At 34.6% G+C, this 16,259-nt stretch overlaps 1 protein-coding gene across 4 annotated transcripts in view; it reads right to left on the bottom strand.

Annotated features, from left to right (window-relative positions):
• Positions 1–16,259, bottom strand: part of VPS13A (vacuolar protein sorting 13 homolog A) — a 106,034-nt gene that overhangs the window by 66,616 nt on the left and 23,159 nt on the right. For all 4 annotated transcript variants that reach the window (XM_041464203.1, XM_041464204.1, XM_041464206.1 and 1 more), the window contains exons 18-24: positions 15,345–15,546; positions 15,153–15,267; positions 12,196–12,332; positions 8,285–8,417; positions 7,354–7,471; positions 3,554–3,692; positions 684–768 (exon numbers count right to left, since the gene is read on the bottom strand). In XM_041464203.1, coding sequence (XP_041320137.1) covers positions 684–768; positions 3,554–3,692; positions 7,354–7,471; positions 8,285–8,417; positions 12,196–12,332; positions 15,153–15,267; positions 15,345–15,546 — 929 coding nt within the window. The remainder of the gene's footprint in view (positions 1–683; positions 769–3,553; positions 3,693–7,353; positions 7,472–8,284; positions 8,418–12,195; positions 12,333–15,152; positions 15,268–15,344; positions 15,547–16,259) is intronic.

Raw genomic sequence — 16,259 nt, 5'->3', positions numbered from 1 at the left:
TAGTAGTCTGTTTCTCCAGTTGAGTGTTTCGGCATCACAAACATGACTGATACTGAAATAACACTGATATATTTGATTATTTTTCTAATGCAACTACTAGATGAAATGTTAGGCTCTAGCTGAGCTGTTTTGAACAACAAGGCAGTATTGAACACAACTGGCTCTCCCACACCCCATCTTCTGCTTTATCCAGCACAAGTCAAAATGTTTGTTTATAAAAACACAGTAGTTTCTAATGGTCATAATTTCCCTACCTTGTAATTTAAACAAATCCACCTAAACAGAAATCCTTCACCATAAGAAAATAATTAAAACCATCATCAGTGGACTAAATATATGCTACAGCTAAAAATTTCTTATTAGTTCAAATGCCTGAATACAGATTTACAATAACATGCTTACAAAACCAAACCCACCATACCAAACAAATGTTCCCGCTATACCTCAGGAAGGGAATGACAAAAACAAGCATACAGAATTTTATTGCTATGAGAAAATACTCAAGTAGTTTGTACAGTATGAATTATAACCTAAACAGAATATAACACTACTCAGCCCTCAAGAACTTGAAACAAAGCCCCATATCCTTGCTTACAGCAAGAATAATAAATTAATTCAAAGAACTCAAAAACTTCTTGACTTGATCCACTTCTTAAGCAAGACTTTAAAATAGATTATACTACCTGACTCAGCAAATGAATGAAGATCCAAAACAGGATACACGCCTTGAGATAGATGTGGTGCTGAAAGCACAGGGGACAGCGTAGCCTGAAACAGGAGATATAAAATTTTTTCTTGTATTTATTGGTTATGCTATTGCATGCATATATGTTGTATCCAAGTTTTACAACTTAGGGAAGCTTAGCTTAGGTGCAATTCAGTAAAATTAAACACATCACTAAAATTATAAGCATGGGGAGAAATGAGGCCTAAAATAGGTAGAAGCAGCAGCTTTTGAAAATATGTGGAATGCCACTAGAGTGCACTCTAGAACAGGAATCCTCCACTCCACATGGTTTCATATATGACAGAATTAAATGCTCTTAGTAAAGGTATCCAAATGATTTAGTTAACATCAAGTCTCAGAAAGCAATCTCAGCAATCTGAGTTTGTAAAGAATTCTCACCTGCAAGTTCTACATGCACATGTATTATACATGTGCCTTGCACAGAGTATCAAAATAAGAGAACTGTGCACTGTGTGCCCTTTCTTGAGTGCCTTTGGCTCTGGACTGCACGGTATACAACAGCTCTTTCCCTGCACCACCACACCTTCTCCTCTCCCTTGTTACTGCATCTTTCAAAGCTCAGACAATTATTCACAACATCACAGTATCAAATCTATACATTATGGCAACAAGAAACACTCATCTTGAATACTGTTTCCAAGGCTACATTTTTCACCTCACTCTCAACATTCTCACATCTCTCTTAGTCTCCAGCCTACGTAATCTGACTTTATTGAATATATTCTTGTCTACAAGTAATAAATAGACAAAGTATTTAAGAAATATGTGAAAATGTCTCATCTGTAACACTTCCACATTCTATGAAAACAATGAGAAAAAACTGAAATTTGACTTCATAGTACCAAATCACGAAAAATAGAGTATACAGTCAAGTGTCTTCTTGGACTAAAATGCTGAGCACAAAAATGTAGAAGGATCTGTTCCAAAAAACATTCTGTTTTCACAGCTCAAGAACACTTCCACCACTAACTCAGAACATAAAGAAGAAAACAGCACTCTGAAAAAGGATTTCACATTCTTTTCAGTCCAGAAATGATGAGATGTTAACAAAGTTCAGAAGAATTACAGCTGTAAGGATGAAAGCATGGTAGTATACCTGCCACAATCAATGCACAAAATCCGCTCAAATTAACTGAATTTAATACCAGCAATTAAAGTCTGTCATGTTCTGAAGTAAATGGAAGCTTGAGCAGACAGGTTTAAGCCTAAGTTTTGATATGGATTCACATATAAATATATTTATACTTGGTCCACCGTCTTTCCTCACCTCACCCACTGTATATCACAACTAATGTACAGGCAATACTAACTACTTCAAGGCCTCTTAAAATACCTCAGACTTAACAGTTAAATTCTATAATTAAATTCAAGTTAGTCAGTGCTATAAAGCACAGGACAATGTGCATCTTATACATGCAAATTCTATTTATGTAAAATTAAAGTCCCAATACCTACCCTCAAAAAAGTTACTCTGTGATTAGTTGCACAAAACAACAGAGACTAAGGTGGCTTTGGCTGGCTAAACTACTAGTACGTGAAGAGTGAAAGAAGTCAGAACTAGCTAAAATTTTAATGGCACCACTAAAGAGATGACAAGAACCACATGAAGAAAAACACTCTTCACTGTAGATATACTTTCAATAGGTATGCATGTCTAATTTATTGTTAATAAATATTTTGCTAATATAACCCACAGAAAATACCAAACTGGAGTAACAGCTTTCCAGAACAGTGCAGAATAATTTGTACAAAGATGGAAAGATAACTATGAAATAATCTAAAAAAAACCCAAATACAAAGATGAGCACTATTCCTGCAGAATCAAGTTCATGAGTTACTAAATAACAGATTGTTAGAAGTATTTACAAATGACAGGAAAATGGAGAGCCAAATTTTGTCTTTGACTTTTAAAAGAGTTCACATACATTCTAATAATAGGACTGGTTTACACATACATAAAACACAGCCAGATCACAAGGACTACTCATGTCAAAAATTAGTAACTGTGAGTTAATTTCCTAATTTTGTTAAGAACAGCTCAAAAGGTGAAACATAATTTTCAGGAAAAATAAGAAGAGGACAAACTTCTGCACTGAAGAAGGTATAAAACAGTGACCCAAACCATTTTCACCAAGGAAACGGGGTGGTGAAAGAGCAAGAACCACTCCCCAAACCCCTAATTGATACAAGAGCAAGGAAAAACTTTCACCCCTACATTGTAGGAGCTACATTGTATAAAGGACTTGAAAGGGGAAAAGCACTGAGGTCAGCTGAAAAAAACCTGCTACTTTTTTGAGGGAGGCATTGTTTATGAAACAGATAGTGTTTTTTTGCTTGGCTTTTGAAATTCTCATCTAACATGACATAATACTTGAACTTCAAAAATTCCAGCATTTTAATGTTTTCTTCACTACACAAAACAGCTGAACCCAAATTCTGCAGCATTATGATACATTTGTAAATTTGAAGGTACAATAAAACTAATCCTCAATAAAACTGAGTATGCTTATTAGTCAAGATTACTATGAACTACAAATTAATTCTCACAGTAGTAAAACTCTGAGGGATTCTATTTTGAACCCAAACACTTGACAACTATTTCATAATTATTGGCCAAAGTTGACAACAAACTAACTAAGCGGCAAGAAAATTTTCTACAGCTTTAGAGAAAAAGCTAACTTTTTCAAGAGGCACTAAGTCAATGCTTGTCCCTCACTTTCTTGCGAACCTTTCAAAACTAGAATGCTAATATCAAGAAGGTATTTTTCTGATAGTTTTTAATGCAATCTCTTCTAAAAATCTTACCTCGGTCATTTTTGGAGGAGAACTGGTAGCAGGTGCACTTTCTGGCTTAGGAATGCTCTCAATTAGCTCCAAGATACTTGTCACCTTCTGATCTGATATTTGGATAGAAAGTAAAGGCAACTGCCCTGACAGTTTGAACCTGTTTTTAAAGAACCAAAGTCAAAAGTTCCACAGTTAATTAATCTTAAAATTATTTCAATCAAATTTCACATTATTTTTCTGAAAAACATGAAAGTCTTCTGGGTCTGAAAATTCTTCATCTAACCACAGCATGTATTGTGTATATATACATATGTGTGTGTGTATATATATACATATATATATATGTAACCCTTCTGTTCCACACAGAAAAGTTACTTGATCAGCAACTATCAATTTAATAGCGTAACTTGTATTCCATTTACTACAAAGTCTTGTGGAACAGGACTACAAATAGTACTAATAACCACTTCCAGTTTGGTTACATAAGACATAGTTTCCTTACAATCAGAAACTGTTCCCTCGTGTTCATGCACTTAATTTAATTACTTACAATAAATCACATAACTGAGCTTTTACAAAATATTTTACAAAAGAAAAGGTGGAGGCGTTTTTTTGCATATGAATGTTTAGGGCTCAAAACATCAAAAAAAGAATACAAAATGCTTCCTAGTTAATCGGACTATAGCAGTAATCTAGATATTTAATAAAGGAATAAACATATAGCAATATAGGGTATAAAAGAATAAAATAACCATCTTTAAAAATGAAAACAGTAAAACATATTTTAAGTGTAATAGAATAGGATTTGGCCAAAAAAGAAGTAGAATCACATCAAACATGTACACTGAGATTTTGAAGATTTAAAACACTACTTGTTTTTCATAGAAGTGAGTGTAACAGAAGCAAGCAGAAAACTTGCTCAAAGAACATACTGTGTTTTTATTACAACTTCTAGTTAGAACAGATAAAGAGGTCTGTTCAACAGGTAACAGGGAGCACCAGATGCTTAATGCATAGTGTGTAAGGAACAAGACAAGCTACTTCCTTACTCTTTTGAGGTGCTTAACTCACACCTGAGTCTTCAAAGTGACATAAAATGTAAGACTGAAGAAGATGTGAGAAAAAAAAGCTCCATATTTTCAACCCATCTCAGCTAAACTTGATACTATGAGAGTATCTGAAAAAACAGTTTCTGACACTTAAGGAAGCACACAATTGTACACATTAAACTATGGCAGTAACTAGTTTTCTTCAGTTTATTAATTTCTTCACATCCTTAAACTTACAGGATTAATTCTCAACTACTATTCTAATTCTTAATTTCAGTTCTACCAGAGAGAGATTTAGACTCTTCCTTTTTTTTCTTTCATTATTATGGAGAGGGTTAAGGTAGATGTGTAACTACCAGGTTTGAAGGACCTCTCTGTCTACTGCGCTCCTCGGTGGTTGGAAAACAATAGCAATTAAATATATAGTAGCAATTCTCACGTTTGTTGCACTTAAACCTCTCAACAAAAATTTGTGTACATTTTCAAGACTTTTTCGTGTTTGTACAACAGACAGCCCATACAGTTAGAAGGAAGGCACTCAGCAGATACAAAGCAGACAACTGCAAATAATCTGGGCTCTCTACACTGCTCTTTAAACAAAAGCTTTTAAGGTTTGGAAAACCTTAAAAGTATGGAGAATCAATTATGCCTCATTTGTAGAGACTGAGGTGTGGAGAAGCTAAGTGCTTCAATTTATGAGGAAATCTGTGCAGAAACTTCCTTCAAGTTCAGTCTGGTTGTGTTTTTAAAAAGAAAGAAATGTTAAAAGAATGCCACCATCAAAGATGCAAATTGGTACATTTCTTCACATTGGAATTTTTATTGTGTTATAACGAATGCTATTATATAGGATACTCTTAACATTGCTATCCTTCATACACCCTCAAAAACCATATGACAGACTCTCAGACACCTCTTCCAGAAAATGGAGGAACCATACAACAGGACAAAACAACATAAAAAAAATACAAAACCTTACACAGGCTGTAAAACTACAGAAGCGTATTAGTGCTTCCAAATTTCAAGTAACCGAAACTATAAGGAGCATCCTATTACCAGAAATGAAAGAAATGCAGATATTCATATCCAACCAGAATGAAAGTCCATTTTAATGATTAGGAAGTATGAACAGATGAAAACACAGATGAACAGTGAAAATCCTTTGATACAGTAGTCATTATCAAAATTACCTAAATTAGTATTCTCCTCAAGGTAGCAATACAGAAATGTGCCTTTCTAAAAAAAGTCAGGACAAAGCCTAGTAAAATCATTACTGTTTTGAAGAACAAAATTGCAAGGAATTCAAATGAGTTCAAAGGTCACTGAAAGACAATCAAAGAATCAAAAACAGAGTCACCCAATCATCTGCTTTTCAGATGACTAAATGTAAAACAGGGGCCTTCCAAACTAAGAAACTAATTTGTAAACATCTATCTACTACATAAAACATTTCTGGTAGTAGGTTTTGCTGCAAAAGTAACATCTTTCCACTAATTTTTCTCAACAGAACTATGCTGTTCTATGCAGGTAGTTCTCAATATTAATTTTAAAACTCTGGAAAAAATATAATATTGGGTTTACATGACAGTATGCTTATAAAAACTGAAATATAAAGGAATGGATACATGTACACTAAAAATACATATATATATATATATGTAACTATATATATATATATATATATATATATAGGTAACTGATTTGAGCATAATATTCAACTAAACTATATATTCAACACTATTCAACTATACTAAAATTTACAGTTTAGGGGATTCTTGCTGACACAAAAGCTACAGTTAACCTTTATCATTTGTGCCCAATGCGATATAGAGAAATATTATACAGAAACTTTCCAGAATCAGTTGGACACATTAACTGCCAAAGCACACCTGGTAGCCAAGATAGTTAGACAGGTAGCATTGCAATACTGCAACGCGTGTAGTCATTAAGAAAACACACTTCGTAATCCAGGTTATACCAGTGAAATTCTTGAAGGATGTGAATTACAAACCTACATCAAAATTATGTCATTCTATTATATGACCATAGAAATGTAATCACACTTTCTAACATAAAAAGATTCCTGTGAATTGCATTCCCTTTATCTGACCTTCTTCACTAGAGAAAAAGTAAGGAGGGAAAACATTAAGATGTTTTGTAAGCATCAAAATTCAGAATCTGACATCCCAGGTTTCCAGAAGGTGGCAGCATTATATCATGCAATCACTGATCATTATTAACAGTACTACTTATTTTCTTCTGACTGGCACAATTTCCATAACTAACAAGATTTTGCAAAACAACCCTAAGTGCAAACTCAAGGCATTAAGAGCTGTTTCCATAGCAGATAAACTAGCTAGAGCAATAAGCCAAGTTAAAGAGAGGCGGTATGACAGCACATTACTTTTCAAAATATTTTTTTTTAATATATAGAACTAATTTTAAATTCAGATTTTTAGCTCCTTGGTATTTTCAATGAGAACTGAAATGTAGCTATTAGGAAGACTGAATTAGAAGAGGCAGTAATATTTTTAATAAAAATCTTCAAATATGTTAAGCGTACTACTATAACATTCTATCACCTTTTTGATATCTGAAAACTTATTTTAATTTACTTTCCATTTTTCTAGATAAATGTATTTTACTTTCAATATTTAAATACAGCCAATGCAAAAGTGCACAGGTATAACCAGATCCTTATTTTTTTCCTCTTTTTCCCCTCAAAAAAGTCATTTACCACAAAATTTCAAAATTGGGAAAAATACATACCTGGGCATTCTTGCATCTGTAACAACCATAGCCCTGCTAAATTCCAGTTTTACATCCAAGGGCTGCAAGATGCACTGAGATGAGTTTTTCAGCTTCCGAGCTTCTCGCCAGTTCTCATCTAGAAGAGCAGAGAAAACCTACTTTAACCACTCAAAGAGATTCCTTCTCAGTACACATCACAGTATTCAAGTATCTGATATTAGTACATATTCCTAAAAATTCAGGTGCCACGATCTCTTTTACAGTTCTATCAACAGATGTATTTATACAGGATCTGAACTTCACACATACAAGACTAATTAATAATTTCTCCTATTCTCATCTTTGCAGCTACAGCATCCATGGGGTAGAATTCTAAGGACCCAATTCTTAACATGCATGGTAGTGGGAGTTTAGGCTCTGGATTCAACCCAGAAGAGTTAAATGATTAAACTGAATTAAATCCAAAGGATTAAGAATTGAATTACTAAGACTTGTCTGATTATGATTGACTCTATGTTGCTAGTTCCCAAAATACTAGTTTCCTTTGACACCTTACTGAAGTAGTTCAATTCTCATCTTTTCTTTACCCTCAAAAAAATGATCAAACCTACAACTACTTGTGGATTCTGCTTTAAATTGGGAGAAAACCAAAGTCATTGAATGAAAATACCATAAACAAAGTAATTACTGTCTTACACGCTCTACGCAACAAATCAAAAAATCCTTCAACAAAAGGAATTTTATCATGAATTTGCTAAGATTGGAACTGAAGTCCTAAAGGTATGTTTTGGAAATTCATCACATGTTCATAACACTGAATTTAGAACACTTATGTTTGAAGAAGTACATTTCAAAATATTCTCCTCTGCTTCAGCTAAAAATATGAGGCACAACCACCATCACATTGTATTTAGTCATATAAAGAAAAATTACTTTCATGAATACTTACCATGCTTGCTGTATAGTAACTGCATGCTACTGAGCTGGACATCAAAACTGTCATAAGCTCTGGACATTATATCTTCAATAGAGGTTTGTCCTACTTTGATTTCTGATAAATCAGAACGACTTTTGCTTGCCATCTTAAAATATGTTAAAAAAAAGCATAAATCAATTTCAGAAATATTCAAGGCACTAATTCTACAAATACTTGCTCCCACCACAACAAATGATTCAGTCCTCACTATGGGTAACAGTCTTACAACTATCTAAAAAAGCACGACAAATATCTAAAATTTCTAGGCCGCACCAAAACAAAAAACAGAGTATTAACACCATTTCTTCCTCAAAGAAAGAAACAAAAAGCAAATTAAAATATATTATATACTATGTACAGAATAATTTTTCCTTAATAAGTGGCTTATACTCCAAAGTATAAAGTCTCAATTACCTTTTTAAGCAGTAGAATAATAATTCAGAATTTTTATATATAAAATATTACTGCATTGAACAACTTATACATGTGAAAAGTATTTCTGAACTCTGTTAAATTCAGTTGCAACACATTAAAGGGGAAAAGATGATCTGGACTGTTCATCATTAATGTCTTTCCTTTAATATCAGTTAATATTCCTCTGATTCAGCTTTGGGACACTCATAGTTCTTTGGTATTTCACATTTGTACGTGCCCTCCCTGATGTTCATCTCTGATGAAATGTGTCTATCCTCATCCTTATATGCCTAATAATTTTGGATTCATATTTGGTTTTGTCAAACCAGGTAATCTTCAAAAGAACTAAAAGAGGTTTAAAAACTAGCATCTAAGACACAGCATTTATTTTTCAGTACTGCTGGGCTCTAAGTCCATTGTAACTTTTATGTTAAAAATAACTTGGAGATGTAAATTCAGAATTACTAAATTAATAACCCTATTTATCTACTGACACACAGTTTTAATTTTACATGCTATTTTTCCTTCTGGGGCTTGATCTTTTCCTGTATGCAACTGAAGGGAAAAGATTATTTGTTTTGTGTTAAACATACTCATTCAACAAATGACCCACCTCTCACTTAAGCATATGTCACTCGAAGTGAATACAGAATTACTAATCATATCCTGAGAGGCAACTAAATTTTCTCTTATGGTATTTCTAAATTCTATTAAATCAGAGGAACTAATCTAGTAGTCACATTCACTACAAAAATTACTCATCCACTTCAGGAAAAAGATGTCACACACACTGAAGTCTGATTCTGAAATGTGTTCTTCTGAGTAATGCTTCCAAGAGTAATCTTGTATGGGTGGAAAAGGAAGTGGGCTATTAGATCTATGACTAGATCCAGGAGGCTGTCTCAAGCACACAAACAGCTACAAAAAGCCAACCCTACAAACTGCCTACAAATGACCAATACTTAGAAGAGCTGGTGAAATTATCTGTCACTGAAATAACTTGGATTTGCAACCAGATCACATAATTTCTAGTATCTACAGAGCAAGCTTCTTCACTAATTCTACTTTCTGAAGCAATCCAACACATTCTTTTTAAACATGACCTGCAGGTGGACTGGAGCAGCCCATTACCAAAGCACCTGATGCACCTGATCAGAGCTCTGATGGGAACATGCTGCCACCCAGGTGCCAGGCTGCATGATGTGCCTGACTCTTATGCTAACACCAGACAGCAGTAATGAGCACACCTGTGGGAGGCATGTCCAAGTAGAGAATCCTTCTGCTTAGTGACATAGCTCAGGGAGGAGAGCAGCAGGTCAAGTTGATTGACAGCCATCTGAATGAGAGCCACTGAGTGCCCAGGTGGCCAAAAGCAATAGTGTGGCCAGCAAAACAAAGGAAGGGATTATCCCCCTGTACTTGGCACTGGTGAGGCTGCAGCTTGAATACTATACTTTATTTGGGGTTCCTCACAGCAACAAAGACACTGGGGTGCTGCAATATGTCCAGAGAAGGGCAACAGAGCTGGGGATGGATCTGGAGTACAAATCCTGTGAGAAGTAGCCAAGGGAGCTGGGGTTCCTTAGTCTGGAGAAAAGGAGACAGAGTGAGGCCCTTACCTTAAAACTACCCAAAAGGAGTCTCTAGCTCTTGAGGATGCAGGTCAGGAGTTAGCCTCTTAACCCCAAGAAACAAGCAACTGAACATCTAGAAACAGCCTCAAGTTGTACCAGAGATGGTTTAGAACAGAAATTAGGAAATATTTCTTCACTGAAAGGGTTACCATGCACTGGAACAGGCTGCCCAGAGACATGGTTGAGTCAGTGAACCCAGAGGAATTTAGAAGCCATATAGATATGGCACTTAGGGACATAATTTAATGGTGGACTTGGCAGTACTGAGTTAATGGTTGGACTCAAGGATTCTGAAGGTCTTTTCCAATCTAAGTGATTCAGTAGTTCTGTGATCAATATAGGCTGACAATGGGATTGTGAGTTGCTCTATGGAGTAGGGCCTGGGAGTGCTGGTGGATGAAAAGCTGTGCACTCACAGCCCAGGAAGCCAAAGATATCCTGGGCTGCATCCAAAGCAGTGTAGCCAGCAGGGCAAGGGAGGGGATTCTGCCCTCTACTCTGCTCCTCACTTGGAGTACTGCAAGCTGTGGGACCAGGTCCACAGAAGACCCATAAAAGTGATCAGAGGGACAGAACACATCTCCTCTAAGAAAAACGCAGAGAGAGTTGGTGCTGTTCAGCCTGAAGAAGAGAAGGCTCTGGGGAGATTTTCAGCAGCCTTTCAGTATTTAAAGTGGGCCAAAAAGAAAGATGGTAACAGACTTTACCAGCACTTCTGCTGACAAGTCAAGGGATAACACTTTAAAACTAAGAGTAGGTATAGACTAGATATAAGGAATTTTCTTAAAATGAAAGTGGCAGGACACTGGCATGAGTTGCCCAGAGAGGAGGTGGATGCCCATCCCTGGGAACATTCAAGGTCAGGATGGACAGGTGGCTGAGGAACCTGATCTAGTTAAAGATGTCTCTGCTCATTGCAGGGAGGTTAAACTCAATGACCTTTAAAGGTGTCTTCCAAGCCAAAGCATTCTATAATTCAAACTGAAATCACATGTTCAGAAAGTAATCATGTGGAAATTACACAGCAAACTAACTCTCATTAGCAAGATTCCAGGATTTGAAACAAGTTTTTGCTAAAAAAGACAGCAACCTAAACAGATAGTAAGTGGCAGAACCAATTTTACCCAGAATACAAGTAAATAAAAAGTAAATTGCCTGTACACATGTAAGATCATTTATCCTGAAGAACACAAGTTCATCAGTGAGTAAGAAGAAGACTGTTAATAATACGGACAAAGTCTCTCCTATTTTTTATAGACTTCTATTCAAAGTCTTTCTTTTTTATAGTGATAAATTATAATTTTACAAACCTCATTCAAAGGAAAAGTCAAAAAGATAAAACATTATCTCAAACATACCTCTAATCTCATCCAAATTATCTTAAAAATTGCCAGTACGTTTACTTTTCTTGTTTTAAAGTAAATTCAGTGATTGAAGGGTAAGTAATAGTAATATGAAAAATAAGAACACCATTTAATCATGTAACAAAGAAGTTCACTATTTTATATTGTAAGGCAATGTAGAAAATAACTAGACATTTTCCACGTAAAAGTCCAAAGTCTCAACAGTAGTTTCACACTAGGGAAGGAGTATTTTCTAGCAATTTTCTTTTGCACTGAATGAATCCACTGAGAAGATTTCAGTAACTTTTACCTTGACTAGAAAGCACTTTAAAATAAATAGCTAATAAATAAACTGCAAGAGCTACTCTTACTCTTGTATGAGTAAGAACTACGGCACTCTTCACTACCATAAAACACAAATTAAGAAACTGTATATCAGGTAAAAAGCTGAATTACTATTTTCGGTAAATTACTGCATTACGTAAATACATACTTTAAAACTACCAAGATCCAGAAGTAGTAAATTTGATGTATGATCATAGAATCCTTTTTGTGGAACAATGATGTATGAAGCCATGAGGTTTATTTTGAGGTCAAGAACTTTCTGGGTTTCAATAATATACAACAGACCTGAAAAAATAGTACAATTATTAAATACAAACAAACAAAAGTAATTCAAAGATTAAAAGAAAGCGATAAAAAGAAAATCAGGTCTGATTTTAAACAAACTCTAGATGCTAGATAACTAAGGTACATATGTTCTTCATATTTCTTCTGAACTGTGACATTATAGACACTCCTTAAAGAAGCATCAAGTAGATGAAATGATGACAGCAAACAGTGCTACCTGACAAGTATAGACAACAATGTGACATATGCAAACTCAAAAATGGAATGTGAACTGCAACTTCAAAATTACTGAATTAACCCCCTATGTTCCACAGATTCAGAAATTTAATTGCTCCAGAATTCTTTATTGGGAGTATCCAACTACACTAGTCAAACTGTTAGTGTTTTTTGATACTGAGATACACAAGTTTACATTAACTCTGCTGACAAACATCTCCATCTTGAGACACCAAAGATATGCAAATATATGATCTTACAAAAATTAAGTTTAAAAATCATGCAATTAGTTGGGAAAATCAGACATTCTAAGATTTGAGATCAAATTCTGCTTTTTTGCTTAGCTGAATTGTGAATGGTATTGCTTCAAGTTAAATCTGGAAACTGCCTTATGATGCAGCCACAACTCATTAAATATTTACCGTTTACAACAAGGTGATGATCACAGACATACAGATAATGAATTATGAAGATAACAACATGACAGTAAACACACCCACCGGTAAAAAAACAATTAAAACTGCTACATTATCAAAGGCTGCCCTGTCACAGGAGGGCTAGGTTGGTCAGTAAAGAACTGGATGGTAACTACATTTCAGTATTTGCAAGACAAAACAACAAGGAATAACAAGAAAAGTAGGATTTGATCAGTTTGCACTGCCTAACTGAATTTGAGTGATGTAGAAAGGTCAAGTAAATATTTTCTTGTTTCTTTTATTTGGGAAGAAAATGTAGTGGAATCCATAAATTGAGCTCTGGTAAACCAAGCTTTTTAAATGACTTTTAATGCTGATAATCAGAACTACTCCAGTGTAGCAGGTTCCTTCCTTGCAGTTCACAGTTCCCCTATATTTTCCAGGTACCTTCTATTGCTTCCAAGAAAAGTGTTAAGAACTCATTCTTGAGGACTGCAGGTCTGAACATATTAATTACATTTACATGTTCCCATTTTTCTTATTCTACCTCTGCGCTTAGCATAGTCCCCTGCATCAGAATATTCTGCAGATCAAATATTTTTTCCCTGGCAATTTTCTAAGACTCAGACAAGATTTTACAAGCAATGTACCGCATATTTTGACACATTCTCATCAAAATTTTCATTTGTGACTGGAACAAGGTTTTAGGGTACTCTGGACAACACAGCATTCTTGTGAGGGTACAAACAGTACTGGATATACCTCTACAGTAATGATAAGCTAAAACTGTAATAAACAGAGAGGACAATTTTGTATTTCCACAAAATACTAATCATGATCAACACCACTATATTTGGTGTTAATGAGCAGAGAACCAAGCATATTATATATAAGTAAATTTAAAATTTCATCTCAGAAATCAAAAATGAACCGTTGTACCAATACACCCAATATTGCTCAAGAATTTCTGAAAGACAAGCAAGCTGATTCATGTAATTCTGGTTAATCTGATATTAGTCCTTAAATATACAGTTCACTCAAAGAAGAACTAATGAATAAAAATACCACTGACGCTTGATTTCCCTCCCAATACTAGTCTGATAGAAGCAATCAAATAAACTTTTTGCTTGAGTTTTCTTTAAATCTTTATCACTTCAGTATTCAGATCTTTTTATATTTACAATTTAATTATTAATAGGTTATGAAATTATAAGAGGCTTAAGAAAACATCCATTGTTTGTTTTCTCCTTTTAAAAATAATTTATATATGAAATCTCCCCTCAGCATCCACTCCCATCCACAGAGACAGGACACTGTGCTGAACACATCTCTTATTTACAAAGCCTCAGACATCCTTACTGGAACAAATTAAGTCCACAGATCTCAGTGTTAGTCTTCACAGTATTCAGCATTTCCATTCCTGTCTTAAAATACAAGATCTCTAGAGATAAACAGGATGAAATTAAAACTAGTGCAACGGCTGTAAAACTGAGCAGCTGGAATGCAGATAAAATACAGTTTATATAACTTGAACTGAGGCAATCCAAATCAAAATCAATATTCATCAAGGAAGTCAGAAAATCAAAAACACCTATAGAAAGGCATAATTTCCTGGAAAAAAAAAGAAATCTGAAAAGGATTCAGAGGTTAACTTAGAGGACTAATATCTCGCAATCAGTATTTGAGGAGTACTAAATAACTAAGGCCTTTTACATACCAGATGAACAAAACAGAAGATGTATCGAACTGTTTTAACTCTGTATGGAGTACAAATACTGAAAGACTATCTATGGCTTTGGAGCATATTTTACAAATAAGTAGAAATAGTTTAAGTTAAAAGAGATACAAACATAAAATTATTCAATACCTAGAATAAATATACTGCAATAAGATTGAATAATTCAACTTATTTAGGTGCTGTGTTAGAAAGGTACATATACTAAAGGTACATATACTCTTCATATTTCTTCTGAACCATTCATTATAGACACTCCTTATAGAAGCAACAAGTAGATGAAATGATGATAGCAAATAGTGCTAACTGAGCAGGTGGGAAACACCTTGTTTAGGTGGTGTGTTAGAAAGCTATGACTTGGATGCACACATCTCCATAGGGAAAGATACAGTCAGCACTCCTATGATCTAAAATGTGTCTGAGTGTGCTGTCAGAAGAATATGCAGCACTTGCCTGTTGATGTTTTTTCACGGAATTCTTCAAGTTTCATCAGAGTTGCTGATGTCAATTGCTCTAAATGTACATCTTTCGGAGGTCTGAAGAAATCCACTAAGTTATTTACTGTCATCTGTTTTAAAAAAAAAGGTAAAATTACTATTAAGTAGGATTTTTGACTATTTATAGCTTATTCAAACATTTACTTACTGCATCATATACTATTTCCAGTGGTTGTGATTCTATTCTAATCCTCTGATCTGCTTTCTCATCCAAAGGATTAGTCTCAAACATTATGCTTAAAAGTGAGGTACTGTCATCTGAATAGACTGTTCGAGAAGACAGGAGACGGGGTGTACACTTTCCTTGGGACACGCCTGTAACTTCAAGTGAGGTAATTTTTGTTTCAAACCTGTAAAGATATGTAAGCAGACTGTTCAGATGCAATATCCATCTGACTAAGTACAATTACATGATAAGAGTATAAAAAATTACATGGAAAAAAAAACCAAAACACAAACCAGTACAATATGTTTCTACCCTACCATAACTATAAATAGCTTATTCTAAAGACTTAATATATACATCCATGTGTTAACTTTTTTCCATTTAATTCTCTTTTGTGTCTATTAGCTGCCCCTGTCTAAATACAAAAGGGCATCCAAGTTATTTCCTTCATACACTTTTCATGAGGACAGGTGTCAGGGCAGGTAAGAGTTTCTGCAAAGTGGCAGAATTCAAATGAGAATTCTTTAGTGTGACTTCAGGAATTAGAAGGTGTATTTATAGAGGGAAACAAACATACAGCAGAGACAAAAGGGTTCTGGTACAGAGAAATTAAAGAAACAAAGATAAATAATCTAATTACTCCAAGAGGTACTTTTTAGGTCTTGGGACTTTTTTTTTTTCCCCCAAGATGCTATCCACCTCTGTAACAGCTCTCAGATGAAGATTTTTTTATCTCCCAACACTCTAAGAAAAATATTTCACTGTAAAAAATGTAGTATTTTTCCCCTTTTTCTTAGTACAATAGGATTGTCAGGGTCATTTAGATGCACAAAAGTACCAACACAAAACACAGACGCAAAACCTTAGAAAAAATTCTACATAAAACTAATCAAGATC

Source organism: Pyrgilauda ruficollis, unplaced genomic scaffold (genome assembly GCF_017590135.1).
Source record: "Pyrgilauda ruficollis isolate IOZ18807 unplaced genomic scaffold, ASM1759013v1 scaffold174, whole genome shotgun sequence".
NCBI lineage: Eukaryota > Metazoa > Chordata > Aves > Passeriformes > Passeridae > Pyrgilauda > Pyrgilauda ruficollis.
Note: the sequence above shows the minus strand (reverse complement) of the source record. Positions and strands in the feature narration are given on the sequence as shown.